Source organism: Peromyscus californicus, unplaced genomic scaffold (assembly GCF_007827085.1).
Source record: "Peromyscus californicus insignis strain IS unplaced genomic scaffold, ASM782708v3 Scaffold_4__1_contigs__length_199733344, whole genome shotgun sequence".
In the NCBI taxonomy this organism is placed as follows: domain Eukaryota; kingdom Metazoa; phylum Chordata; class Mammalia; order Rodentia; family Cricetidae; genus Peromyscus; species Peromyscus californicus.
The window spans coordinates 183,960,047-183,987,646 of NW_026294562.1; the positions used below are offsets into that span (position 1 = coordinate 183,960,047).

The following is a 27,600-nucleotide window of genomic DNA, read 5'->3' on the forward strand; positions in this document are numbered from 1 at the left end:
TGGAGATAATATTGGGCTAGAAAAGGGAGTTCCAAGATCTTGCAGCCTGAGCAAACAGGTATGGAGGGAACTTGAAGAGCCCATTATATCCCACCACCCCTCAAAAAAAAAAATACAGGATTGGGGCTGGAAGGATAGCTCAGTAGGAAAAATGCTTGCTTTATACACATGGGGTCCTGAGTGTGAGCCCCAGAACCCATGTGGAAAAAGTGAGGAGGTAGAGATGGACCGATCCCTGGGGCTTGGTGGCCAGCCAGCCTAGCCTAGTCGGTGTGTCCAGGCCAGTGAGACAGTCTCTCCAGACAAGATGGACAGGGATCCTGATGTGGTTCAGTTGGAAAAGACCCTTCCTATAAAGTCTGGTGACCTGAGTTCAATCCCCAGGAACCTACATGGTAGTGGGAGAGAGCCAAAGCCTTCAAACTGTCCTTTGACCTCCGAATGCCCACTCCTCCTCCTCATAAATAAGTAAATGTAATTTAAGTTTTTAGAAGGTGGATGGCACCAGAGGGAAAACATGCAAAGTTGTCTTCCGACCTTCACACACATGCGCACACACGTGATCGGTACATGGCTTCGCCTCTGTGAAGCTGTATGTGCCGCAAACACAACACACACACACACAAGTTCGGATGGGAGACTCTCCCAAAGAGGGCTGAGGTACCAGACCTCTGTGCTGGCGGCAGCCAGGCATGCAAGGGCTTGCCTCCGGGGACTGGTTAAGCCGAGGTGATAGCTGAGAGCAGAAATGCTGGAGCTCCCTCTTCCTTGCCTCAAGAATCTGGGTTAGCTGAGTACTTGGGTCTCCAGAGGGGTTTCTCATGGATCCTAAAACCGAGTGTTCTGGAATCCAGTTATTCGCATCTCAAAAAGTCTGTTTTGTGTGTGTGTGTGTGTGTGTCTTGCGGAGGCTGGTGCTCAGTGTAGATGTCCGATGACTTAGCCGGACGTCAGAACCTTCTAGGGTGCTAAGATCAACGTACGTGGGCGCCATGGTGGTTCTCGGGTGTGGCGGGCCGAGGGGCGGAGCAGGGCGTTCTCCTTTCTCCGGGGCAGAACACACACGCACGCACACTTATGCACACACTTCCATACACACGCGCGCGCGCGTTCACACACAGGGGCGCAGGCACCAGCCTGGCTGGACTCAGCCGCGCCCCCACCCCGCCGAGCTAGATCAGCACACGGGACAGCGCCACCCGCCCACGTGCTGGGGGCGGGGGTCCCGGCAGCCGGCGTCTCGGCGCCTCCGGGAGGGTCCTGTCCAGCCACCTAGCAGGTAGGAGCTGTGGGGACCCTCTGTCCAAGCCGCATCCTCAGTCCCATTGGTAGGGGGACCGAGGTGTGTGGGAGGGGTAGGGGTGAGTACTGGGCGGAGGGACGCTGGCAAGGATCCACTCTGAGCAGCAGGTTGAAGCCCTCACCGAGGAGATGGCTGTGTGGAGAGGAGAGACAGGTGTGGAGACAAAGAGAGCAGGGTGGTAGGCAGAAAGCAGAGAGACCAAGAGTGACTGAGGCCGGACAACAGAGGGCAGCAGAGACGCGGACCAGAGAAGGATGTGTGTGTGTGTGTGTGTGTGTGTGGGGGGGGGGGGACAGAATAGGAAAGATGTCCATCTGGGGTTTGGAGAGAAGTGGAGGCCGACTAGGTCACGAGAACAGGTGTGAAGACAGAGTCGGGGTGCACGCGCGAGAGACTCGTGAGCGAGAGGATGTGGGGGCCCAACACAGGTGCCGGGGCAAGGTTCCCCACTTCACCAGCGAGAGGGGTGGTGCAAGGGGTCCGAGGCGGAGGGAGGGGCCGCTGTGGATGCACAGACCACAGGCCACCCTCAACCACCCTCTCTGGGCCGCGCGATCCCGGTCCTGGGTCCCGTGCACCGGCACCGCCCGGCCTTGGTTTCTGTGCGTCAGTCCCTCCCGTTGTCTTGGCAACAGGCTCGTTGCCCAGCAACCAGCCTTGCTATCACCCTGCCTGGAGCCCGGCGGTCTCTCTGGGCAACAGTGGTCGGATGGTTCCTACGCCTGCCTTCGCCCACTTCCGGTTCAAGCCCTTGGGAAGGGCAAGGAAGGGGCAGAAGAAGAGGGTGGTTGGGGGATCCGCCTGCAGAGAGGGATCGTCCTTTTGAGATGGAATTGGGTCCCCCCAAAGCCCGCCCTCGGCCTGGAAAGGCTGAGATTAACTCCCAGTGTGCACCGAAAGTCTCTGATGCGCGGAAAACTCAATGGATGTTTGGGGTAGGAGTGGGGGGATAGGGTGCTTGGGTACCTCTGCAGGAAGCACCGCAGGAGCCCGACGCCATGTTCCCGGAACCCCCGACCCCGGGGTCTCCAGCGCCTGAGGCACCTCCAGACTCGAGCCGCATCAGGCAGGGCGCAGGTGAGAAAACCCTGGGCCAGCAGCCCTAGAGGAAAGCCCCGCTGGATCCCTAGGGGCGGGACTCAGATGCAAAGACTCGGGTTGGTAGGCTGGAAAATCCGGCAGGGATCGTGGCTCAGTATCCCAGACTAGAATCTGAAATACTGAAAAGGAGAGACAGATCTGCGAGGAACACCAGAAGCGGATCAAGGGTGGGGCATGGAATGGGATCATAAATGGGCGAATGGAAACTGAGGCCCAGGAGCGAGCAGAGCTGCTTCTAAAAGTAATAGGAGTTAAGCAGAAATTAAAATGGGTATAGAGACGTCAGGATTGTAAGACAACAAATCATGTCAGTGTGGGTTAGAGCATCAGCTGAGCTTTGCAGGTGAGATTGGTTGGAAGGGAAACACGGGATTAAAAAGGAACGGAATCGGCTGGAGGGAAAACCAGGCTAAGATTCAGGCTGCCATACGGAATCAAGACTGAGCTAGCCAGCCAACTTGCCCGAGCTTTGATGCGTACTGTGTCCCTCCTTCTGCAGTGCCTGCCTGGGTCCTGGCCACCATCGTGCTGGGCTCAGGCTTCCTGGTCTTCAGCAGCTGTTTCTGTCTCTACCGGAAGCGCTGTCGGAGACGAATGGGCAAGAAGAGTCAGGCCCAAGCCCAAGTCCATCTTCAGGAAGTGAAGGAGCTGGGCCGGAGTTACATAGATAAGGTGTGACGAGGCCAGCCTCTCGACCCTTTCCTTTTCACACCCCTGCTCCCACCAACGTCCCCAGGAATCCTCTGTCTTTGGTCCCACTTTGTCCACTGGATTCTGGGGACCAGAGCTAGTAACTGTCCACAAGAGCTCTGCTGTCTAAACCGGGTGTGAGGGTGCACATGTGTAATCCCAGCACTTTCGGAGGCTGAGACAGTAGGGTTGCTGTGAAAATCAGTCAGAGCTATATAGTGACTGCAATGCCAGCCTGGGCTACAAAGTGAGACCTTGCCTCACAAAACAAAATAAAGCAGAGCTTGGAAGCTGGCTCAATGACTAAGAGCACTTGCTACTCTTGCAGAGGACATGGGTTAGGTTCCCAGAACCGACATCATGGCTCACAACCATCTGTAACTACAGTTCTAGGAGACCCAACACCCTCTAGGAGACCCAACACCCTCTTCTGACTTCCGTGGGCTCCAGGCACACACGTGGTGCATATACATACATGTAGGCAAAACACTCACACACATAAAGTAAATAAATCTATAAAACAGAATGAAACAAAAAACCAGTAGGCTGAGAGGTTGGTAAGCAAGTCTGAGGACCTTTATTCTGATCCCGTACCCATTCAAAAGTTGGGCATGGCCATGTGTGCCTATAGCTCCAGCAGTTGGGGTGGGGAGAGGGTATAGCTCCAGCAGTGGGGGTGGGGAGGGGGTATAGCTCCAGCAGTGGGGGTGGGGAGGGGGTAGAGACAGGCATATTCCTGGAACTCCATGGCCAGCCAGTCTAGCAGAAATGGTAAACTCTAGGTTCAATGAGAGACCCCATCTCAAAAAATAAGGTGGAGAGTAATAGAGGAAGACACCCAGAGTTGACCTCTGACTTTCACACATATGCACAGGAATGGATGTGTATACCAACATACACAGGCATACATATCACACACACACACACACACGCACGCACGCACGCACGCACGCACGCACGCGCGCATGCATGCACACTCCTATCTACAGCCACACTACCCGAGATACTGTGGAAAAGTCACTTACTCAGGATGTCATATGCAGGGCACAACAGACAGACATTGTGGTACCGAAAGCCCAGAGGGTCAGGACGTCTCCTGGTGGAGGTGACTTCTCTGACAAGACCAAAGCAACAGAGTTAGCTGAGAGCCAAGACCAGAACATTCTAGTCAGAGAAAGAGCAGGTACTGAGGACTGGTTACTGGATTTTGAGGTGAATCAACAGAGAGTTATTCACTGCGCTGGGGGTAGGGTGTGAATAAACCGCGTTCTGGAGCGAGGTGACTGGAAGGTTGAGCATACTCCATAGAATAAGGGCAAATGATCCCCATTGAAGTGTTTGCCCAAGAAGAAGACAGGGGCCTGGGACTATAGCTCAGTTGGTAGAGTGCTCCCCTGGCACACATGAAGCCCGGGGTTCAGTCTGCAGCACCACATAAACCAGGCATGGTAGTGCACACCTGTAACCCCAGATCTTGGGAAGTGGAGGCAGGAGAATTCAGAAAATTAAAGGTTATCCATGTTTACATAGCAAGTTGGAGGCCAACTTGGGCTATATGACAGCATGTTTGAGAGAAAAAGAGAGAGAGAGAGAATGAGAGAGAGAGAGAGAGAGAATTTCTGCCATTATGTACATGAATGGACACACACACACACACGCACACACGCACACACGCACACACACACACACACACACACACACACACAGAGTCTGGAGGACTTAGATGGATCCTTCAAAAATAAAAGACTGGGGGTATGGATCAATGTCTCAGTGGTTAAGAGCACTTGTTCCTCTTCCAGAGGACCAAGCTCTGTCCCCAGCAACCATGTAGGATGGCTCACAACCACCTGTAACTCCAACTCCAGGGTATCCAATGCCTCTGGCCCCCATGGGCACCCTGCACTCACATGCACATATCCACATGAAGACACACACCTACACATAATTTAAGATATAAAAAAATTAAGTGTTAAAAAATTAAAAGGCAGGGCTGGAGAGATGGCTCAGAGGTTAAGAGTACTGACTGCTCTTCCAGAGGTCCTGAGTTCAATTCCCAGCAACCACATGGTGGCTCACAACCATCTGTAATGAGATCTGGTGCCCTCTTCTGGCCTGCAGGCACACATGCTGTATACCTAATAAATAAATAAATCTTTAAAAAAAAAATTAAAAGGCTACGGTAGAATCTGAATATTAAGCCTCTGAGTGCCGAGTGGGATGCAGGCCAGGCAGTCTTGGGTTTCCAACCCTGGGGACCATTTTTCATCTGTGTGACTTTGGGAATGACACCTGTGTTCTCTGAGCCTTAAGTTCATGGTAGTTAACTCATATCTCTCCTCCTTTCTCAACAAGTAGCTGTTATTGTAATTATTACCTATAAGGATTCCTTTTGGGGTCCTGGAACTCAGCCTCCATTCCTATTACTTAAGTCAGTGATTTCAAAGGTCATCTATGTCAGAATCACCTCCAACTTTGCTGCAATGTAAATTTTGGATGTAATGTCACACAGACCTAGTGAATCAGAATCCCTAATAAGGTGACTTCAGTATTTTGCCACTCATCTCTGATAGAGACTAGACTTTGAGAATCTATGGCCTAGGTTAAAACAACAACAACAACTTATATTCTAAAATACTAAATATATAGTAAATATACCATTTATCCTCCACATTTTTCTGTGACAAGATCAATGGTGGCAATTTGTACTGTTATCCCAATACATTCATTAGGACATGGAGGAATGAAACAGTCCCAGACTGTGTCTCATGATGTCTATTCCCATAGCAGACATCACTAATCAAATGCTAACAGATATGTTGTCTTTATGTTACCAGAGTTCCAGACATTATCAATCAAACATTGTTTAGACAAACAATCATTGATGGCTTGCTGGAGGAATCTGTGAGCCTCTTGAGGTTTCTGGGACTGGAGGGTACTAGTTTCAGGGGAAGATTCCACCTTCTTGCCCCTGACTTTCTAGGTTCAGCCTGAAATAGAGGAGCTGGACCCCTCACCTTCCATGCCAGGACAGCAGGTTTCAGACAAGCACCAGCTAGGACGGTTGCAGTATTCACTGGATTATGACTTCCAGACTGGTCAGGTGGGTGTGAAGGAGGGAGAATGCTTGGGAAGGGGAGGGTCTCCCTTCGTCATGGAGGCCATGGGAGGGAAGCTGAAACATGAGTCCCTCCTCTGTGTCTGGGCACCTGCAGCTCCTGGTGGGCATCTTGCAAGCTGAAGGACTGGCAGCGTTGGACCTAGGAGGTTCCTCGGACCCTTATGTAAGTGTCTATCTGCTGCCAGACAAGCGGAGACGACATGAGACCAAGGTGCATCGGCAGACCCTGAATCCACACTTTGGGGAGACCTTTGCCTTCAAGGTGAGTTCCTGCTTCATCACCCCGTGGTTCTTAGCCTGCCTCTTGTCCTGGAATGCCAAGGACTGACCCCTTCAGCTTGCCCTGGAAGGAGACACAGCTGAGTTGCAGCTGCCAGCTTGTGTGTATAGGCAGTGGGAAGCTGTTCCCTGGGACCCAGAATTATCCCTGGGAACACTGTCGATGCCTGTGCCGTCTGTTGCCTTGGTCCTTGGACACTCCTGTTTGTGTTCTGTTAACACCCGAGTTTTCTTCCGTGGCTCCTCGTACTTTATTGAGGTCCCTGGAACCTCATTGCCCCATGTTATGATATATTTGTACTCTGTGTGAAGATGTGTCACTGTGGTTGGTTTAACAAAGAGCTGAATGGCTAATAGCTAGGCAGGTAGAGGTTAGGTGGGACTTCTGGGGACAGAGAGGACTCTGGTTAAAAAAAAGAAAGGCAGACTTGCCAGACAGACACAGAGGAAACAGGAGGTACAAGATGGAAGAGAGGTAATGCCACATGACAGAACATAGATGAATATAAATGGGTTAATTTAAGTTATAAGAGCTAGTTGATACAAGCCTAAGCTAAAGGCTGAACTTTTGTAACTAATAAGACGTCTCCGTGTCGTTATTTGGGAGCTGCAGCCCTACTCTACTTCCAACTGAATATTCTACTCCTCACACCCTCTTTCTCTCTGACTTCCTACCCTCCCCTTTGTGTTCCCTTCCACCAGGTCCCATACGTGGAACTGGGGGGCAGAGTGCTGGTCATGGCGGTGTATGACTTCGACCGCTTCTCCCGCAACGATGCCATCGGGGAGGTGCGGGTGCCCATGAGTTCCGTGAACCTGGGGCGGCCGGTGCAGGCCTGGAGAGAGCTGCAGGCGGCTCCCAAAGAGGAGGTGAGCATGTGTGGCCCCTCCCATCGCTGCTCTGGAACAGTCAGATCGCAGGCTTTGCAGTGCTTCAAGTCTGCAAGCCCCTTTTCCTCACAGGCGCACAGGCGCCAGAGGGCGGGCAAGCTGGTTCAGGAACAGGATTGACAGCCCTGGTGCTTGACCATTCCATTCCAAAGCAAGCTGGCGAGGGGTAGCGGCCCGATTTGGGTGATAGGTTCCATTCCTCCTTTTAGCAGGAGAAACTGGGGGACATCTGCTTCTCTCTCCGCTATGTCCCCACGGCCGGAAAGCTCACCGTCATTGTCCTGGAAGCTAAAAACCTGAAGAAGATGGATGTTGGGGGACTCTCAGGTGCGTGCGTCTGTATGTTAGGATTTCTACTGCTGTGATAAAGACTATGATTTAAAAAAAACAAACTTGGGGAGGAAAAAGGTTATTTAATCTTACAACTCTTATGTTACATTCCATCACTGACAGAAGTCAGGGCAGGAACTCAAACAGGGCAGGAACCTGGAGGCAGGAGCTGATGCAGAGGGGCAGAAAGAGTCTGTTTACTGGCTTGCTTCCCACGGCTTTCTCAGCCTGTTTCTTACATATCCAGGACCATTTGTCCAGGGTTGACACTACCTACAGTGGGCTAGGTCCCCCCACATCAACCCCTAATTAAGAAAATGCCAGGCCCGGTGGTGGTGGTGGTGGTGGTGGTGGTGGTGGTGGTGGTGGTGGTGGCGGCGGCGGCGGCGGCGGCGGCGGCGGCGGCGGCGGCGGCGGCGGCGGCGCACGCCTTTAATCTCAGCACTTGGGAGGCAGAGGCAGGCGGATCTCTGTGAGTTCGAGGCCAGCCTGGGCTACAGAGTGAATTCCAGGAAAGGCTCCAAAGCTATACAGAGAAACCCTGTCTCAAAGAAAAGAAGAGAAGAGAAAAGAAAAGAGAAAATGCCCATTGTCTTGCCTACAGGCCAATATCATGGAGGCATTTTCTCATTTTGGGCTCACTCTTCTCAGATAACTTTGACTTGTATCCAGTTGATAACGAAACAACAACAAACACCAGTCAGGACAGGGGGTGTGCTTCTGCCTCAGGGCTCTGACAGCTTCTTGACCTGGAGGGTCTCTTAGGGGACAGCAGAACCCCATACTGCTGTGGGATAATACAGAACTGATCTTATCCAGAAAAGGGGGGTCTGAGGGGCTGCATGGGTGATTCTATGGAGGTCCAAAAGAGATTCTTCACTGCTTCCACACAATCTGATCCCCAAGAGCCCAACAGTGGGGAGTTAAAGGATGCCCTTCTTCACCCCAGATCCCTATGTTAAAGTGCACCTGCTTCAGGGAGGCAAGAAGGTTCGGAAGAAGAAAACCACCATTAAGAAGAACACCCTGAACCCCTATTACAATGAGGCCTTCAGCTTTGAGGTACCCTGTGACCAAGTGCAGGTGAGTGCAGCCCTGCTTCCACAGGAACAGCTCCACCACAGAAACCCCCAGGGCTGGTAGTGGCCAAGGAGCCAGGGCATCACTGAAGAAACCAGCTCCTGAGGTGTGAGGTCATATTGTTCCTCTCCTTTTCCTCCTTTGGAGACCAGGAGGTCTGGTCTTAAAACCTGGCCTTGGGCATGCTCTCCCCTAAGCGAGACTTGCATGCGTGGATAGAATGCCTGTCCCCAGCAAGCTCCTCCCCTAACAAGCTCAGACCTTCAGTTCCTATAGAAAAAAAAAGTGTTTATGGGTCACGGCACCCATATCAAGACCTTGCATGTTTGCCCCTCTTCTGAGCCCTGATCTCTAAGGAGGCTCCTACCAAGCTCCGGACAGTGGGTCCTGTGGGCTTATCTCTGTAGAAGTTTGTTTTCAGCAGGGTGTTATGGCACATGCCTTAGATCCCAGCACTCCATAGGCAGAGGCAGGCAGATCTCTGTGAGTTCAAGGCCAGCCTGCTCTACATAGTGAGTTCCAGGCTGGGCAGGGCTGCATAGTGAGGCCCTGCCTAAAACAGAAGAAGAGAGGAAGGAAGAATTCCCTTCGCAAAGGAACGAAAGCTCCTGGGCACCGTTTTGTCTTTTCCAACTGCCACTCCTCCCTGCCCCAAACTCCCGTGGCAGTGTCCCTACATAGCCTGGTCGCAGGGAGAGAATGTCCTTGGCGATGACCCCTGCGCCTCCCTCCATGCCTCCTATCTCCTTCCCCCCCCCCCCCCCCCACTCCAGAAAGTCCAAGTGGAGCTGACCGTATTGGACTATGACAAGCTGGGCAAGAATGAGGCCATCGGGAGAGTGGCGGTGGGCGCAGCCGTCGGTGGGGCCGGCCTTCGGCACTGGGCTGACATGTTGGCCAACCCCAGGCGGCCCATTGCCCAGTGGCACTCGCTGCGGCCCCCTGACCGAGCCAGGCCAGTGCCCGCACCCTGATCCCCATCAGGCAAGCACCCGACCCCGGATCCCTCGCTCCCAGCCCCTTACACGCCTCCCCGAATGCCTCTCCCTACTCCCCAAATGTTGCATCCATTCCTACCTCCACATTGGAAATGTTTCTAACTTCTAGCACCAGAGTCCCATACCCAGAAACCACAGTGACCTTGTGGGGGGGTGGTTAAGTCTGGCACCCCCCGCCCCAGGGTCCTACCCTCTGCTTTGACAATCAGCTGTGAAGCTTGTTATCTCCTTTCTCCCAGTCTCTTAGCTCTTCCCACACAGCTTGCCCCCTGTACTGCTCCTGGGCCAAATAAATACTCAACAGCTTGGAGACTCTGCCCCAGGGCTCCTTGATGTGTGTGTGTGTGTCGGGGGGGGGGGGGGGGGGGCGGGGGGGGACAAGACACAGTAGCTGAGACCAAGAATGATGCTCACCTCCAGGCCCAAAGGCATGCCAGGCCAGAATTAACACTGAACACCTTGGACCCCCCACCCAGGGAAACCCATCCATCGACCACACTAACCCATTCACAGACTTATCCATTCTTTCCCTGAACCTAGGTTTCCTCACAAGAAGAAAATACTTGGGATGGTAATAATACCTGTTGTGTGACTGCTCTGAGGAGTCAGGGAGAATTCCCTTACCCATGAATTAGTCCATGTGTTCACCAGCCAGGTAAAGGTTGGACCACTGAGCCACACCCCTGCCCCTCACTGGGGGATTCTAGGCAGGGGCTCTACCACTGAGCCACACCCCCAGCCCCTCACTGGGGGATTCCAGGCAGGGGCTCTGCCACTGAGCCACATCCCCAGCCCCTATACTGGGAGATTCCAGGCAGGGGCTCTACCACTGAGCCACACCCCCAGCCCCTCACTGGGGGTTTCCAGGCAGGGGCTCTACCACTGGGCCACACCCCCAGTCCCTCACTGGGGGATTCCAGGCAAGGGCTCTACCACTGGGCCACACCCCCAGCTCCTCACTGGGGGATTCTAGGCAGGAGCTCTACCACTGAGCCACACCCCCAGCCCCTATACTGGGAGATTTCAGGCAGGGGCTCTACCACTGAGCCACACCCCCAGCCCCTCACTGGGGGACTCTAGGGAATCACTCTACCGTTCCTCACCCTTAACTGTCTTTTTACCTAAGTTACCCAGCCTCTCCTTAAACCCACTCTGTAGCGTAGACATTAAACTTGTCATTCTCCTGCCTCATTCTCCCTAGTATCTGAGATCACAGGCCCGCAACACCAGGCCCCGGTGCACATAGATTTTCATGCCCAGTTGTGCATCCTTCCGTCTCCCCCTCTCTCCCCTTTCCCTCTCTCTCCCTTACTTCCATCTCATTTCCCCTGGGGTCTTCTGTGTACAGTCTCTGTGGAAGTGTGGACCAAGAACAGACACAAGCCCAGGCAGGCTTTACGCCTCATCATGTACTCTTACCAAGGAAACAAAGCAGATACGTTTCCAGCTGGAATCTCCAGAAAGTCCATGACCATACCACCCCGAAGTCTCAAGAGCCCATGGCCATTCTACACTGAAATCTCCAGAGACTCTATGGCCACACCATCCTCAAGGGCCTGACCTTACTGTCCATAAGGCAGATACTTGAGGAAAGCCAATGGCGCTCTTTCCCTCCGTCTTTCAACACATGTTGCTTGCCATCATACTTCTGGGAGGACAATTACCTGACCAACTTCATCCCTCCCCAGGCAGGATTAGGAATGATGGACAAGGTCTCTGATGTTTGGGAATTCACAGCCCCCCCCCCCCCGAACAGGAGGAAATGGGGGCACAAAGTATCCCCAGATACTAGGAAAAAGGTATACATTTGTCCCTTGAACTTCCTGGTAACCAATAAGCAAGGAAATCAGATGTTCCATGGGTTATAGTGTCCATGAGATTTAGAAAATTTCCACAGAATTGCCCGGCGGTGGTGGTGCACACCTTTAATCCCAACACTCGGGAGGCAGAGGCAGGAGGATCTCTGAGTTTGAGACCAGCCTGGTTTACAAAGTGAGTTCCAGGACAGCCAAGGTTAGTTACACAGAGAAACCCTTTCTCGAAAAACAAACCAAACCAAACCAAAAAAAAAAAAAAAATGAAAAAAGAAAGAAAGAAAAGAAAAATAGAAAAATTCCACAAAATCATAGCAGTTATTTCTCCTGTGTGACCCTGTGTATTGCTCTTAAGAAGACCATCTGGAGAGGTGGCTCAGTGGTTAAGAGCACTGGCTGCTCTTCCAGAGGTCATGAGTTCAGTTCCCAGCACCCACATGGTGGCTCACAAACCATCCATAGGAGTATCTGATGCCCTCTTCTGGTGTTCGGGCAAACACACAGAGCACTCATACACAAAAACACAAAGTTAAGAGAGAAGACAGTATTACCTACAATTAACTACTCCCACCACTACTGCCCATACTGCCCTCAAGGCAAACTCATGATAAATACAGTGTTTATTAGTATTGACAAACGAAGAAAATTTATGTAGTTTGCTCTGAGTCACATAGCCAAGAAGTCTGGTACTTTAAGTCCTGGTACTTGAACAGTGTGTCCTTTTATTTTTAAAGATTTATTTATTTTGTTATTTTGCATGTGTGAATGCTTCACCTGCTTCTTCGTGCACCATGTGTGTGCCTGGTGCCCACTGATGTCAGAGGAGAGCACTGGATCTCCTGGGACTAGATAGAGATAATAGACAGCCACCATGTGGATGCTGGGAATTGAACCTGGGTTCTCTGCAAGAGCAACAAGCCTTCTTAACTGATGAGCCGACTCTCTAGTGTCTAAACCTGTTGTGATTTAGGTTATGATCTCAGGGCCTCCAGTTTTTCCATCTTAACAAGAAAGCAAACCAATCAGAAGAAAACCACTGTAAATAGTCACTGATGTTAAGAAATAAATCCAGGGTCTGGAGAGATGGTTCAGAGGTTAAGAGCACCTGATGCTCTTGCAGAGGTCCTGAGTTTGGTTCCCGACATCCACATATTGAATCATGCCATCCATAATTGGAGTTCCAGGAGGTCTGATGCCTTCCTCTGACATCCACAGGCACTGGACACACATGTAGTTCACATACATGTAGGGAACACATACATCTAGGCTGGGCATGGTGCACATAGTCATAGCACTCGGGAGGCAGAGGCAGCTGGATCTCTGTGAGTTCGAGGGGAGCCTGGTCTACACAGCAAGTTTCAAGACATCCAGAGCTACATAATAGAGAGGTCCTGCCTCAAAATAGAAATAAGTTACCTAAAAAATAATAAAAAAAAATAAGTCCAGTGAATGTTGAGAAATTTAGGGAGTTCAGGGAGATCTTTTCTGAGGTGACATTTGAATGACATGGTAAGAATGGATGACATGCGCCAGGTGGTGATGGTGCTCACCTTTAATCCTAGCCCTTGGAAGGCAGAGGCAGCTGGATCTCTGTGAATTCAAGGTCAGCCTGGTCTACAGAGTGAGATCCAGGACAGTCAGAGCTACACAGAGAAGCCCTGTCTTGAAAAAAACCAAAACAAACAAACAAACAGAAAGGAATGGACATGCATAATGATAAGGGAGAAATAGAATGGAGTATTATCCCACCACAAAAAGAAGTGTGCTATTAGAGTGCTCGCTGTGTAGACCCGAGTTCAAGTACCGAGCACCCATATCGAAGCCAGGCAAGGTCGGAAGCATTGGTAACACTACCGTTGGGGAGCGGAGATACACAGACTCAGGGAGCAGCCTGACAAAAACGATGAACTTCCACTCTAGTGAGAGACTTCTCAAGGAAATCAGGCAGGCAGTGAGAGAGGAGGACCCCAGGCATGCCCCTGTGGCCTCTGCGTTTTTGTGGGCACAAGCACCCACACATGCATGCACATGCACTCATACAGTACTAAACAAACATGAAGGAATGAGATACTAATTTATACTAATGTATTCTTCATCATGAACCTGGAATTATATAAGTTATGTAACTTGATGAGCATATAACACATGCTTCTTTTTAAAGATACATTTCTTTTATTTCACGTGAGCGAGTGTCTTGCCTGTATGTGTATCTATGCAGCACCTGCACATACGCCGTCAGAGGCCAGAAGAGGGCATCAGATTCCCGGCACTGAAGCTCCATACAGGTGGTTGTGAGCTGGCTGCCCTGTGGATGCTGGCATCTGAACCCAGGTCCTGGGGGCGGGGGGAAGCAGTCAGGGCTCTTGGCTGCTGAGCCATCGCTACAGCCCCTCTCTACATAATCAAGCTTGACCGTTTAACCCTGCTCCAGTCCCGTGACCACCCCCTCCCCGCCCACCCCTGCCATTGATTGGAGTATGGTCATTTACCATCGTACCTGGTTTTACGTGGTGCTGGGAATGGAGCACAGTTCATCAAGCATGCTTATCAAGAGCTCTACCAAACTGACGACAGCCCTGGATCTATTATTTCCATAGCATCATTTCCTTTAATTTCTTTCTTCCTTCTAGTAAATTTTGTTCATTGCTAGGGTCTGAGAGACCAATGTTAGGTATCTCCCCAGGAGGGAGATTTTCTTTTAATTTATATTTTAAATTGCTTTATTTATTTATTTGTGTGTGTGTGTGTGAGAGAGAGAGAGAGAGAGAGACAGAGAGAGAGACACAGAGAGAGACAGAGACAGAGAGAGAGACAGAGAGACAGAGAGAATGAAAATTAGTTGCGAGCTAAGCCATGAGCTAAGCCCTGCCCAGCTCTCAACGTGGGTGCAGGGACACTGATGCTGATATGGGAGTCGTCATTGTCCTGTGAACCTGTAGCCTGTAGAACAGCTGATAGGGGTGCAGGTGATGCCTGAGAGAGGGGGGAGAGTGTTTGTGGGTTCCCAAAGATCCCCTGGAGCTGGAAGTACAGTTATGATCCCCCTGATGTGGGTACTGAGAACTGAATTCTCCAGTCCTCTGAGAGAGCAGCAAATGCCCTCAATTACTGAGCCATCTCTCCAGCTCCGGGGCGGGCGCGGGGGAGGCGGGGAGTTTCGTTTGTTTGTTTTTAATATACAGAGTCCTACTATGTGGCCTTTGCTGGCCTAGAATAAGCTATGTAGACCAGGCTGGCCTCGAACCACTGATCCTTCTGCCTCTGCCTTCAGAGTGCTGCTGGCCTTACAAGTTTTCGCCACAGCGTCTGCTAAGGATTTGATATTTAGTAATGACTGTGAGTAGCAGCCTGATCACATAATTTGAAAATTTACTGAGCAGGATCCTGCTTTGCATCCGGTGAGGCCTGTATTCAGTCAGAGCCCAGGTGTGAAAGAAAAAAAAATAAAACAGATCTGAAGGCATGAGTCTGGGCTCCGTGCTATAATTTGGATTCATAGAGATTCCATTCAAAGCCAGGGGTGGTGGCTCACGCCTTTAAACCCAGAACTCAGGAGACTGAGACAGGAGGATTGCCACGAGTTTGGAGTAACTAGAATACAGAGGGACTCTGTCCCGCCCCACCCACACCCACCCACCCCCCAAAAAAGGAAAAGAAAAAGTAAGAAGAGAGGATAAAAAAAAGAAAAAGATTTCGTTCAGTTCTGATTTAATTTGAAGCAGCAAGCTAGGCCCTTCCCTTTCCAGAAATTTGGACAGATCCAAATTCCACCCTCTCTGGCCGGGCTGTCGTCATGACAACCGCGTCCGGCGTCCTGTTCCGGACCACTTCGCGGCCGCCCCCGGCGCTTCTATTGGTCAAAAGTTAGTAGTGAGCGGAGCCTTTTCACATTTATTGGTCAGTTGATAGCAATGATGCAAGTCCGTCTGCTCCCATTGGCTGACTGCTCATAGAGGGCGGAGCCTCTGGGAGACAGTTGTGCAGGCTTTCTGGAGCTCAGCCCAGCACTCTGCGGGAGAAGAGCCACATCCAGGGATATTTGGAAGGGTAAAGGTGAGGGGATCAACCTGGAGGCGAAGGGGTAAGAATCGAGGGGCAGCGAGAAAGGGATGGGGTGGACAAATGTGGAGTTTCCAGGATCCCTGTCCCCGCAGGGCGATGACCACACCTGCTGGCTCCGGCGCCGGCTTCGGCTCTGTGTCCTGGTGGGGTCTGTCCCCAGCGCTGGATCTACAGGCTGAAAGTGAGTCTCTACCTTAGGACCACACACGGTCTTAGACAGAGGTCCTTTCCAACTCCCATGTGCACAGACCTCACAGTACTTGTGTCCATGGCAGGGGATGCTGATTGTGTGTGTGTGTGTGTGTGTGTGTGTGTGTGTGTGTGTGTGTGTGTGTGTGTGTGTGTGCGCGCGCGCGCGCCTAAATTAAATGGCTTGAGGAGAAGGGCACCCTCAGAATCTTCTTTGATGATACCGAATACCATAATGTAGAGGTACAGCTGCCTTTGGAACCCAGGCTTGGGGGACCAGGCCTGCTGGATTCTTGCAGCTTCTGTAAACACTTCAAGAAATGAAGGTATTGGCGCACGCCTTTAATCTTAGCACTCAGGAGGCAGAGGCAGGCGAATCTCTGTGAGTTCGAGGCCAGCCTGGTCTACAAAGCAAGTTCCAGGAAAGGCGCAAAGCTACACAGAGAAACCCTGTCTTGCAAAAAAAAAAAAAAAAAAAGAAGAAGAAGAAGAAGAAAGAAAGGTATTAAGTAGCCGGCCCCTGCCCACTATCCTTTTGCCAGGTCCTCCGGTGGACCCAGAGTCACTGGCAGAGACAGAGCACAAGATCCCGGAGTTGGATGTCCTGCTGTTAGGCTCTGTGGATGGGCGACACATGCTGCGGACGCTGTCCAGAGCAGCACTCTGGCCTCGCAGGAGATTCAATGTGAGCTGGGATTCTGAGGTCGTGGATGGGGCGGAAGAACTGAGAGCCCAGATTCCCCAGCCCTTGAGAGAAGAGAGGATTGGCATTAAAACTTCCAGGTCCTAGGGGAAAAGGGACTTGAGAGTAGGCTGTGGGGTCTGAGGAGGTGGAAGCTGAAGGTCTCAGACCCATGTTGTGGGGAGGTAAGGGCCTGGGGTTGGGGGCTCCTGGGCTTCAGAAAGAGGGAGAGTCCAAGACCAGGTATCCAGTGTGATGTGAGGGATGATCTGGACTCTAGACTTATGGCTGAAGAAAGGGACTGGCAATCTGGAGCTAGTATTTCAAGCCTGTAATCACAGTTGCTCAGGAGGCTGAGGCAGGAGAAGCATCTCATGTACAAAGCCATCCTGGGCTACAGAGAGTTAAAGGCCCGAGTTCAAGAATGACCCGGGGAGATCCTGCCTCATAATAGGAAGGGAAATAGAAAAAGAGCGCTGGGAATTGTAGTTCAGGGGTGGAGCGCTGCCTTAGCTTGTACAAGGCTCCTGGTTGTGTTCCACCACCGTGGTGGGGGGGGGGCGGTGCGGTGCAGGAAGCTAGTGTTCTGGCCTCTCGACCTGCAGAACTGTCTTGTCTGCCATTCCTCCAGTTCTATGTGCTGGAGAATAATCTGGAAGCCGTGGCTCGACACATGCTGATCTTCAGCCTAGCCCTCGAGGAACCAGAGAAGATGGGGCTCCAAGGTCAGTTGTTGAGACTCTAGCATCCAAACTCAGGGCTCTTCCCTCTCCCTTCAAAGATGCTGGCCTTCCAATGATGGGACTTAAAATTTTGGAGATGAGCATGGTGCAGGGGCAGGCAGGTCTCTGTGAGTTCAAGGCCAGCCTGGTTTACATAGTGAGTTCCAGGCCAGCCAGGGAACATAGTGAAACGTTGTCTCAAAGACACAAAATAAGGGGGCAGGAGAGATGGATGACTCAAGGGTTAAGAGCACTGGCTGCTCTTCTAGAGGTCCTGAGTTCAATTCCCAGCAACCACACATGATGATGGCTCACAACCATATATAATAGGATCTGATGCCCTCTTCTGGCATGCATGTGTACATGCAGAGCACTTACACATAAAATATAAAAATAATTTAGTAAATAAAACAAACCTTGGGGGTGTAACCCCTTGGTATGGTGGCACAGGTTGTCACAGAACTGGGGAGGTGGCTAGGAGGCTCAGAAATTTCAGGTTGTCCTTGGCTACATAGAGTTCTAGGCTCTGTGGGATGCATAAAATGTCATTTTAAAAAACAAACAGAGGCTATGGAAATGTCTCAGCTAGTAAAGGTGCCTGCTATCAAGCTTGATGACCTGAATTTGATTTCTGGGACTCACATGAGTGGGTTGAGAGAACTGACTCCTGAAAGTTGTCATCTGGCCGGGCAGTGGTGGCGCATGCCTTTGATCCCAGCACTTGAGAGGCAGAGGCAGGTGGATCTCTGCGAGTTTGAGGACAGCCAGGGCTACAGAGTGAGATCCAGGACAGCCAGGGCTACACAGAGAAACCCTGTCTCCAAAACCAAACCAAAACAAAACGTGAAAAGAGGCTTGAGGAGGAGATAGGTCAGCTTGCCTTGCCTTGGTGAAGTCCCAGCTTCGATCCGCAGCGCTGGGTGGTGGCTGCAGTTCCTGAACTGGTGATGTTTGCCTTGTCTTCCCTCCTGCCTCATCCGTCCCACCTCCCTCCAGAGCGATGTGAGACCTTCCTGGAGCTGTGGGGGAACGCGCTCCTGCGACCCTCAGTAGCTGCCTTTGTGCGCGCCCAGTCTAGCCGCCTGGCCCATCTGGTGCCTGAACCGGATCACCTGGAGGAGCAACTACCCTGGCTCAGCCTCCGGCCTCTCAAGGTGCCAGATCTACCCGCCTCTGGGCTGGAGGGAGCATGGCCTGGAATTGGGTGGCTGCAAAAGAGTGGAAATGAGTGGTTCAGAGGAATTGAGGGGCTGGAGCAGGCTGGGGTGTGGAGGTCCTAATCCCACCTCTGTGACTCCTACTATTGGGGCGTAGGGTTAGGGAAGCCTTTGCTCTCTGAGTCTCTCTCTCTCATCCCCATAATCATTCTCATGTAATGGAATTGAGGGGAACCCTCCCTGTATCTCTGGCTCTCTCTCTCTCTCCATGCGTCCCTGGCTGTGCAGTTCCGCGAGCGGGATGCCCTGGAGGCCGTGTTCCGCTTCTGGTCAGGCGGGGAGAAGGGACCTGAGGTCTTCCCCATGAGTCGCCTTTGGGACTCGAGGCTGCGCCACTACCTGGGTTCTCGCTATGATGCCCGGCGTGGTGTTGCCGACTGGGACCTGCGCATGAAGCTGCAGGATCGAGGGGTGAGGAAGCCTAGGGACAGGTGGCCAGCGTCTGAGTCCTGAATGACGCAAGAGGGCTGGGACTTTGCCCCCGGGTCTGAGGGAGGAAGGCTGGAGTCTGGACCCCTGCGTCTGAGGAAAGAGGGCTGGGACCTGGACTCCTGGGTCTGAGGAAAGAGGGCTGGGACCTGGACTCCTGGGTCTGAGGAAAGAGGGCTGGGACCTGGACTCCTGGGTCTGAGGAAAGAGGGCTGGGGTTGCACCCCTGAGTCTGAGGGAGGAGGTATAGGTATAGATATGGGGTTCCTACACCAGATTCATGAGGGCCTTCTTTCCCACCCTCTATTCCAGGCCCAAGTCATCCACATCCAGGAATTCCGACGCTGGCGGGACACAGGTGTTGCCTTTGAACTCAGAGACGCCAGTGCTTACCACGTGCCCAACAGGACCCTGGCATCGGGTCGCCTCCTGAGCCACGTGCGTGTCTACTCCCAGCCTTGCTCTGCTTCTTTTATTTCAACCTATGAGCCAAGGTCCCCAATTTGGACCTCACCTGCGATCTAACCCCCCCTTTATTTTTCCAGCGTGGGGAACGCGTGGCAGCGCGCGGGTACTGGGGGGACATCGCCACGGGCCCCTTTGTGGCTTTTGGCATCGAGGCGGACGACCAGAGCCTTTTGCGTACGAGTAACGGACAACCAGTCAAGGTGTGTGGCCGGTCCAGGGAGCAAGTTCCTGCCCTCCGCCTTCCAAGCCCGGCCCCTTCCGCCGAGCCCCGCCGACGCTCTTCGGTCCGGTGTCTCCAAGTAACAGGCTCTGTCCCCAACCTCTGGGGCTCCCCTTGGGAGCGCTACGATTCAGTCCTCTTACTCTGTCCCAAACCCAGCCCTGGAAAAGCGAGAAGGAATTCTAGTTCGGGGCTAGCTGTCACCAGTGCAGAGTGAGCCCCGCCCCAGCCAATCTATCCCACCCCCTAAGGCTCCCAGCCTAACACCGGGCCCCTCCCCTTTGCTCCTGTGCAGACGGCGAGCGACATCACGCTGCACAATGTTACAGAGCTGTTCAGAGAAGTGGCCGCCTGGAGGGGCCCGAGAGCCATCCAGGGGTACCTGGAGGAGACGAAGTCGCCGGAGCCGGATGGTAGATCGCCAACAGCGGCAAGCTGCAGATAGGCGCTGTTTGTTCCCAAGTTTGGATGGAGCTAATTTGGGATACCTGGGCAGTTGGCCTCTAGTTGGCGTTTATTCTCTTTTTCTCTCTTGCCCTCCCTTCCCTAAGTCCTGGCGCCATCAGTAGGAGAATTCTCAGTTCTCTATAGAGGTCTCACTGGGAACTGTCTAGAATCCCTGCCTAGACACCCTCCCCACATGGATTCTGGCTGTCCCTCCTTTATTCCATTCCCTAACTCTCTCCTCCCTCGGCGCCTGTTCCTCTATTCGAAAGGAGTCTCTGCCTCGTGGGCCCACCTCCCCAGATTTTCAGGAATCCAGCTCAGAGACAGGGTGAAAAAGGGGGCTTGTAGAAGGACAAGGAAGGTCGACAAGATAGCTCAGCAGGGAGAAGGGCTTGCCCTCAGAGCTTTGCAACCCAAGTCTGGTCCCTGGGACGGAAGTAAAGGTGGGAGGAGAGGGCTGACTCCATAAAGTTGTCACCTGACCTTTCACATGCACACTGTGGAACACATGATCACCAAAAAAATAATTTTAAAGAAAAAGCCAAGAAAGCCAGGCGTGGCCGTGCCTGACTGCCGTCCCAGTATTCAGGAGGCTGGGGCAGGAGGAAATGCCTGCTGTTTGTAACAATTCCAGACATCTTCAGCTACAAGATGAGAACCTGTCTCCAAACAAAAAACAAAAGTAGAGAACAAGGGTCGTCCAATGTTTATTTGTCTGACCACTTGTGTGTGTCATTTTACTATCTCCCTTAAGATTCATAGTTATTTATATGTGTATGCACACGCACGCGTAGGCTCCTCAGAGACCACAAGAGGGCGCCATCTCCTCAGAAACGACTTAGAGGTGGTTATAAGCAGTCCGACATGGGTTTTGGTGCTGGGCACCAAACTCGTGGTCTCTAAAGAGTAGCACGCTCTCTTAGCAGGTAAGCCATCTCTCCAAGCCCCAGAACTGACCTTTTTCTTCTCTTGCAGCGCCTCCTCAAGAACCCTTTACTATGCACTTTCTGCCTCTGGATTCTTCGCAGACTCTCCACCATAAGACCTGCTACAAGGGCCGGATCCAGCTGCTCTACGTAGCCTGTGGGTAAGTGGGACACAAGGTGCTCATAGAGACCTAGGATTGGGCCCGGTTTCTTCTTTCTCGGGACCCGGAGACTTCAGCTTTGCAATCTCCACCCTCTCTGGGCCTTCGTCCCTACCTGTGTATCTCCACTCTTAGCCTTTTCTCTCCGCAGGATGGTCCATCTTCTCAGCCCCGAGCTTGGGGCTTGTGTGGCCCCTGGAGGGAACCTCGTTGTGGAATTAGCTCGGTGAGCCAGAGGAGCGGGGTGGGAAGGTCCCAGCTGGGCCGAGAGCCCAGTCTCCTCACATGCAGTTTCCTGAACCAGGTACTTGGTGGACCTGAGACCCAAGGAGTTGAAGGCGTTCTCTGACCGCGTCGGGGAGATCGCGCGGGCCGCAGGGTTCGCCCCTCATACCGGAGCCATCCCCTCGGAGACTTTTGCACGCTTCTACAAGTTAGGGGACTCAACTCGGGGTGGTGGAGACTCAGCTGTGGAATCTGGACCTGCGCCCTGCCAAGTCCTAGCCCCTCCTCTAGAAGCGATGAGCCCACCCCAGGCTGACCAGGCCCCTCCACTGAAAACAATGAACCTACCCCAGGCTGACCAGGTTCCTCCTCTGGAAGCGTTGAGCCCACCCCAGGCTGACCAGGCCCCTCCTCTAGAAGCGATGAGCCCACCCCAGGCTGACCAGGCCCCTCCTCTAGAAGCGATGAGCCCACCCCAGGCTGACCAGGCCCCTCCTCTAGAAGCGATGAGCCCACCCCAGGCTGACCAGGCCCCTCCTCTGGAAGCACTGAGCCCACCCCAGGCTGACCAGGCCCCTCCTCTAGAAGCGATGAGCCCACCCCAGGCTGACCAGGCCCCTCCTCTAGAAGCGATGAGCCCACCCCAGGCTGACCAGGCCCCTCCTCTAGAAGCGATGAGCCCACCCCAGGCTGACCAGGCCCCTCCTCTAGAAGCGATGAGCCCACCCCAGGCTGACCAGGCTCTTCCTCTAGAAGCATCGAGCCCACCCCAGGCTGACCAGGCTCTTCCTCTAGAAGCATTGAGTCCACTCCAGGCTGACCAGGCCCCTCCTCTAGAAGTATTGAGCCCACACCAGGCTGACCAGGCCCCTCCTCTGAAAGCAATGAGCCCACACCAGGCTGACCAGGCCTCTCCTCTGAAAGCAATGAGCCCACCCCAGGCTGACCAGGCCCCTCCTCTGAAAGCAATGAGCCCACCCCAGGCTGACCAGGCTCTTCCTCTAGAAGCGATGAGCCCACCCCAGGCTGCCCTGGTCCTGCCTCTAGAAGCAATCGGCCTGCCCTAGTCTGACCTAGCCCCCCTCGGGAAGTGATAAATCCACCCCCGGCAATGTCCATGGTGAACGCACCTCCAAAACCCAGAGACCAAGTTAACCACTAAAGCAGGCCCCAGGATTGACAGCAGCTCATAAAACCAACCCTCAGCCCACCGCTGGCTGGAATGCGGTTTTACTCTGCGTTCTTTCTCAACCCCAGTGATATAACTAGAATTTGAGATTCCTTTCCTGAGCGTTCGGTGGGGGGGTGGGGGTAGGGTATGTGGCCTGGACTGTTCTCTGAGTTATCCCGAGGCTAATTGCAGGCTGGAGGCACAACCCTATGTCCCAGGTCCTTCCCTTTGCCTTGGGCCTTTCTTTCTTGACATGCTACTGTTGGGAGCAACAGGGACATCTCCCCCCCTGCATGTGGTTCAAATAAAGAGTGCAGGGTCACCTCTGTGTGTCTGTCCTCAGTCGGTGTCCAGTGCCAGGAGAAAGGGGGGCAGTAGAAGCCCCATTTGTGGGTTTACAAGTGAACTCGGTTTTGTTTCACAACCTGGAGTCCTACACATGAACGTTCAAATTAAACACGCCAGGGGTAATGAAACTGACCGAAAATTGGAGGAGGAGACAGGAAATTGTAGGTCTCTGAAAGACTGCAGTTTAGTGAGGGGCCAGGGCCTGGACCCCTAGGTGTGAGGGAGGCAAGGAGGGGGCCTGGATTTCTGGGTGTGAACAAGGGGAGCTGAAGCCTGGACCCTGGACTTTGAGAGAAGAGGGAGCTGGCTTCCAGATTTTCCCGAGTCTGATGGAGGAGGGAGTTGGGGCGCTAGAGTCAGAAAGAGGAGGGCTGTGGATCTCTTGGTCCTCCAACTGGGGCTTTGCACACTCCTCCCCTCACACCGTTATCTCCCCTGTCCTGGGCAGGGGAGGAGCCAGCAGTATATTTAGTCTTTGTCCTCGCCCCTTATCTCAGTGTCCTCTGCGAGGCTTGAGCAGCCTAGAGGGGACCCAACCTCTAGAGACCTCCAAGGTCACCGAGGACACCCCTCCAGGACCCTCCAGGAATCCCTGATCCCTTTCTCTGCTTCGGGGGATCAGCATGGCAGACGAGTAAGTGAATCTTGGGGACCTGGGACTGGAGTCCCCAAGGAACGGGGATAGGCGCTATCTGTCTTCAGGGGCCATGCCAGGGCGCAACTTGGTTGGACACTTGGCCTGAGATGGTAGAATGTAAGGGTGGTTGGATTTCTGGGTGGAAATGAGGCGAGGATTTGAGAATCAGACTCCTGGGGTCCTAAGGAGTGGACGCTAGTAGCCCCAACCTCTTGGTCAGGGGGACCCCCGTCCGTGATCGCCTCGTCACGGTTTTTCTCTCCCTTCAGGAGCAGCGATGCGGTGAGCGCCCTGAGCTAAGAAGTGGAGTAGATAACCCAGAGTGGGCGCTGCGGCGGACTGGGACGCAGTGGGCGGGGGAGCCTGCCGCTATCGGTGAGGGTGCCGGGAAGGCCAAGGTGGAAGGGTTTGGGTCGTGACTGTAGTCTGCTCCACCTCCCCAGCCGGCACCAGCCCCTGTCCGACGCCGCTCCTCTGCCAACTACCGAGCCTATGCCACCGAGCCACACGCCAAGGTGGGACGGGGTCCTAGAGGGCGGGGCCACCGCTGGGCGGGGCTTCAGGGTTCAGAATCCTCAGGGAACCCAAGGAGGGGCGGCGCCAAGGCCTTGGTAGGGGTGGCCACACTCTGCTGGTGGGTGGAGCCCGACTTGGGTGGGGGCAGAATTTCGGAAAGGTGCTGGTTGGGCTTGGTGACAGCTGCCTGTGGGCAGAACTCCGCTGCCCACAGCAAGGCTTAGGCGATGGGGTGGGGAGCGGCGGATAGATAGGCAGTGTGTAGCTCTAGTCACAGCCCAAGCTTCCGGTGGACTCAGCGTTCAGTAGTTGAAGAACGGGTGGCCCAAATGTACGCGTACTCGAGTGGGAGGTGGTGCCTTGCAGCCCCGCCCAGTGTCCTCTTCGGGACCTTTCGCCGGCTGACCTTTCTCCGTGTCACCCTGGCAGAAAAAGTCGAAGATCTCCGCCTCGAGGAAGCTTCAGCTGAAGGTGATGATGTGCTGGCAGGGGCAGGGCCTTGATGGGCGGAGCTTTTCTGGGCGTGGTCTCATTTGGGAGTGTATCTTTGCCCTCCCCTCCTACACACACACACACACACACACACACACACACACACACACACACACTCGCATGCACGCACGCTCACACACGCGCGCGCAGGAACGAGACAGTTTTTGAGTAAAAGACACCAACTTGGATGTTCTGTCTCTCTGGAAGATGGAGGGAAATTTTTCATTCCTATGCCTTTGGGGGACGCTGTTGTCTGCTTCAACCATTCCGTAGACTCTGATGCTGCAGATTGCAAAGCAGGAGATGGAGCGTGAGGCCGAGGAGCGACGTGGAGAGAAAGGGCGCGTTCTGAGCACTCGTTGCCAGCCTTTGGAGCTGGATGGGCTGGGCTTTGAAGAGCTTCAGGTACCAGCTCACAAAGCAGGGATTCTTGCCGAGCCTGGGGCCGAGCCGAGCCTGGGGCCCGTCTCTGGTCTGGCCAACCTGGGGTATCAGGAGCATAAAGCACAGTCTCCCGTCCCGCTCGGGATCTGCAATCCTTATGCCAGGCCATACAGACAGTGCTACAACATCAAAAACCCAGTGTATTGCTCCAGCCGTTGCCTGCCTAGTCTCAGGATTCTTGGTCCCTAGCCACATTTCTTTAAGTTTCCTGGGGTCCGGATTCCAGTCTCGCTTCCTTTCAGCCCCTCTTTCCTCAGGTCCAGGAGTCCAGATCTCAGCACTTCTCTCTCAAACTTAGGGATGTAGAGCCCAGGCCTCCTCCCTCAGACCCAGGGATGTAGAGCCCAGGCCTCCTCCCTCAGCACACATGCATCTCTTCATCAGGACTTATGCCGGCAGCTCCATGCTCGGGTGGACAAAGTGGATGAAGAGAGATACGATGTGGAAGCAAAAGTCACCAAAAACATCACCGAGGTGGGGGCCTTGGGGAAGTCTGGGCACCTACACAGTAGACTGAGATCTCCAGGTCTGTCCCTTCAGGCTGAGGGCTCCGGCCGCTTGTGTTTAATAGAACTAGTGGTGTGGCTGCACCGGGGCCGAGAGACAGCACATGCAAGGCAGAGCCTGGGTGGTGGCATAAACAGGTCTGTGGAGAAGTGTGACTCGAGCATTGAGTAGTAGTAAACGAGTCATGATCTGCACATTGCTGGGCTGAGCTGTGTTAGAAACTTTGACGGATGGGCCCCCCCCCCGACCCCCAGGAACATCCGGAAGTCAGGGCTGGAAGAGAGGCGGAAGTTTAGATACTGAAGGCAAGGTAGGGGGGAATAAGGGGGAATTGTAGGTTAGAAGAGTTGTGTGGGAAGGAAGCAGAGGTAAGGGGGGGTCGGTCTCCATTTCCCCCATATGGTCACCCCCAGATCGCAGATCTGACCCAGAAGATCTATGACCTGCGTGGCAAGTTCAAGCGGCCCACCCTGCGAAGAGTGAGGATCTCTGCAGACGCCATGATGCAGGCACTGTTGGGGACCCGGGCCAAGGAGTCCTTGGACCTGAGGGCTCACCTCAAGCAGGTGAAGAAGGAAGACATTGAGAAGGTGAGTGTGGGAGAGGGTGAGGAGAGGGAAGGCAGATGCTTGAGAGGGTCTGAGCAGCCGCGACCATAATAAGGTCCAGACACAGAGATGTTCTTGGGGTTCTCCTGAGAAGCAACTGATGAAGGGAACTCAAGACGTCAAAAGGGAAGACAGTGCATTAGGAGAGAGGAAGTAGCAAAGGGCAGGAAGTACCAGGAGACTGGAGGCGCCTGGGGGAGACTGGAAGTGCCTGGGAGAGACTGGAGGTGCCCGGGGGATACTGGAGGTGCCCGGGGAAGACTGGAAGTGCCCGGGAGAAACTGGAGGTGCCCGGGAGAGACTGGAGGTGCCCGGGGGAGACTGGAGGTGCCCGGGGGAGACTGGAGGTGCCCGGGGGAGACTGGAGGTGCCCGGGGGAGACTGGAGGTGCCCGGGAGAGACTGGAGGTGCCCGGGGGGAGACTGGAGGCCCCTGGGGGAGACTGGAGGTGCCGCGGGGAGAATGGAGGTGCCCGGGGGAGACTGGAGGTGCCCGGGGGAGACTGGAGGTGCCCGGGGGAGACTGGAGGTGCCCGGGGGAGACTGGAGGTGCCCGGGAGAGACTGGAGGTGCCCGGGAGAGACTGGAGGGGCCCGGGGGAGACTGGAGGTGCCCGGGGGGGGGAGACTGGAGGTGCCTGGGGGAGACTGGAGGTGCCCGGGGGGAGACTGGAGGTGCCCAGGGAGAGACTGGAGGTGCCTGGGAGAGACTGGAGGTGCCCGGGGGGAGACTGGAGGCCCCTGGGGGAGACTGGAGGTGCCGCGGGGAGAATGGAGGTGCCCGGGGGCAGTGGGGGTGCCGCGGGGAGACTGGAGGCATCTGGGAGAGACAAGAAGTACATAGTGGAGACAGGAAATGCATCGGGGAGGCAAGAAGTACATGGGGGTGACTAGAGGTGTATGGGGGAGAACTGAGGTGCAAGGAAGTTGGCCTGATTGTCTAAGGGGCCAAGAAGCGCTCTAGAACCAGATTCTTGGACAGGCGTTCAGCATAAAGTGGCAGAGAGAGGGATATTTAGGGGATAAATGTCAGAAAGAGTTCTGAACTTCTGACCTTTTACCTCCAGGAAAACCGGGAGGTGGGAGACTGGCGCAAGAACATTGATGCGCTGAGTGGAATGGAGGGCCGCAAGAAGAAGTTTGAGGGCTGAGCCGTGGCTCCCACCCACCCCTTGTGCTGAGGATATTCCCGAGGAATAAACCTCTCTAAACTAGAAGTGACTGTGTGTGTGTGTGTGTCCGCTCCCCTGGAGTTTAGGCATGAGAAAGGTGGGGGTAACGAAGGTTGGTGTCCCCCCAAAGCCATATAGGGGTGTGGTGACAGGCACGTTTCTAACATGGGTTTCTAACATGGGATAGACTCCTCTGCAGAGGGCATAGAACACGCTAAGTCCAAAGAAAGATGGGCTAGTGGGCCCCAGAGGTGGCTCTGGGGTTAGGAGCACTGGCTGTTTTCCCAGAGGACCCAGCTTTGATTCCCAACACCCACATTAGCAGTTCAAAGTTGTCTGTAATTCTAGTCCCAAG

General features: G+C 53.8%; 3 protein-coding genes across 6 annotated transcripts; all 3 read left to right on the forward strand.

The window, feature by feature from the left end:
- The first annotated feature begins 98 nt into the window (after nucleotides 1–98).
- Nucleotides 99–10,100, forward strand: Syt5 (synaptotagmin 5). Of its 4 annotated transcripts, none has more exons than XM_052763335.1 (9): nucleotides 1,045–1,279; nucleotides 2,243–2,380; nucleotides 2,904–3,076; nucleotides 6,075–6,194; nucleotides 6,307–6,474; nucleotides 7,194–7,361; nucleotides 7,595–7,709; nucleotides 8,662–8,795; nucleotides 9,566–10,100. In XM_052763335.1, exons 2-9 carry the CDS (start codon nucleotides 2,302–2,304, stop codon nucleotides 9,764–9,766), a joined length of 1,158 nt encoding a protein of 385 aa, XP_052619295.1. In that variant the 5' UTR covers nucleotides 1,045–1,279; nucleotides 2,243–2,301; the 3' UTR covers nucleotides 9,767–10,100. The 4 variants fall into 4 exon arrangements, with proteins under 4 accessions (XP_052619296.1, XP_052619295.1, XP_052619293.1 ...); XM_052763333.1 differs by having other exon boundaries at nucleotides 1,046–1,279; nucleotides 7,592–7,709; XM_052763334.1 differs by lacking the exon at nucleotides 1,045–1,279 and having other exon boundaries at nucleotides 1,639–2,380; nucleotides 7,592–7,709.
- A 5,493-nt stretch (nucleotides 10,101–15,593) lies between these two features.
- On the forward strand, nucleotides 15,594–23,496 carry Dnaaf3 (dynein axonemal assembly factor 3). Its single transcript, XM_052713513.1, has 12 exons — nucleotides 15,594–15,657; nucleotides 15,759–15,847; nucleotides 16,398–16,540; nucleotides 17,169–17,262; nucleotides 18,256–18,413; nucleotides 18,705–18,887; nucleotides 19,218–19,343; nucleotides 19,451–19,573; nucleotides 19,889–20,006; nucleotides 21,016–21,127; nucleotides 21,279–21,353; nucleotides 21,432–23,496. Exons 2-12 carry the CDS (start codon nucleotides 15,763–15,765, stop codon nucleotides 22,417–22,419), a joined length of 2,205 nt encoding a protein of 734 aa, XP_052569473.1. The 5' UTR covers nucleotides 15,594–15,657; nucleotides 15,759–15,762; the 3' UTR covers nucleotides 22,420–23,496.
- On the forward strand, nucleotides 23,495–27,290 carry Tnni3 (troponin I3, cardiac type). The gene is made up of 8 exons (XM_052760359.1): nucleotides 23,495–23,505; nucleotides 23,778–23,790; nucleotides 23,952–24,023; nucleotides 24,454–24,495; nucleotides 24,790–24,921; nucleotides 25,345–25,434; nucleotides 25,881–26,057; nucleotides 27,141–27,290. Exons 1-8 carry the CDS (start codon nucleotides 23,495–23,497, stop codon nucleotides 27,222–27,224), a joined length of 621 nt encoding a protein of 206 aa, XP_052616319.1. The 3' UTR covers nucleotides 27,225–27,290.
- The last annotated feature ends 310 nt before the right edge of the window (nucleotides 27,291–27,600 follow it).

What these genes read in the sequence shown, in the direction of transcription:
- Tnni3 (XM_052760359.1), top strand. An exon ending in CGAGGAAGCTTCAGCTGAAG is followed by an intron (nt 24,496 to 24,789) that starts GTGATGATGTGC and finishes ACCATTCCGTAG; the next exon opens with ACTCTGATGCTGCAGATTGC. An exon ending in TCACCAAAAACATCACCGAG is followed by an intron (nt 25,435 to 25,880) that starts GTGGGGGCCTTG and finishes GGTCACCCCCAG; the next exon opens with ATCGCAGATCTGACCCAGAA.
- Dnaaf3 (XM_052713513.1), top strand. Translation starts at nt 15,763, where the DNA reads ATGACCACACCTGCTGGCTCCGGCGCCGGCTTCGGCTCTGTGTCCTGG. An exon ending in GGCCTCGCAGGAGATTCAAT is followed by an intron (nt 16,541 to 17,168) that starts GTGAGCTGGGAT and finishes CCATTCCTCCAG; the next exon opens with TTCTATGTGCTGGAGAATAA. An exon ending in TCAGCCTCCGGCCTCTCAAG is followed by an intron (nt 18,414 to 18,704) that starts GTGCCAGATCTA and finishes CTGGCTGTGCAG; the next exon opens with TTCCGCGAGCGGGATGCCCT.
- Syt5 (XM_052763333.1), top strand. Translation starts at nt 2,302, where the DNA reads ATGTTCCCGGAACCCCCGACCCCGGGGTCTCCAGCGCCTGAGGCACCT. An exon ending in CCGCATCAGGCAGGGCGCAG is followed by an intron (nt 2,381 to 2,903) that starts GTGAGAAAACCC and finishes CTCCTTCTGCAG; the next exon opens with TGCCTGCCTGGGTCCTGGCC. An exon ending in GGGAGACCTTTGCCTTCAAG is followed by an intron (nt 6,475 to 7,193) that starts GTGAGTTCCTGC and finishes CCCTTCCACCAG; the next exon opens with GTCCCATACGTGGAACTGGG.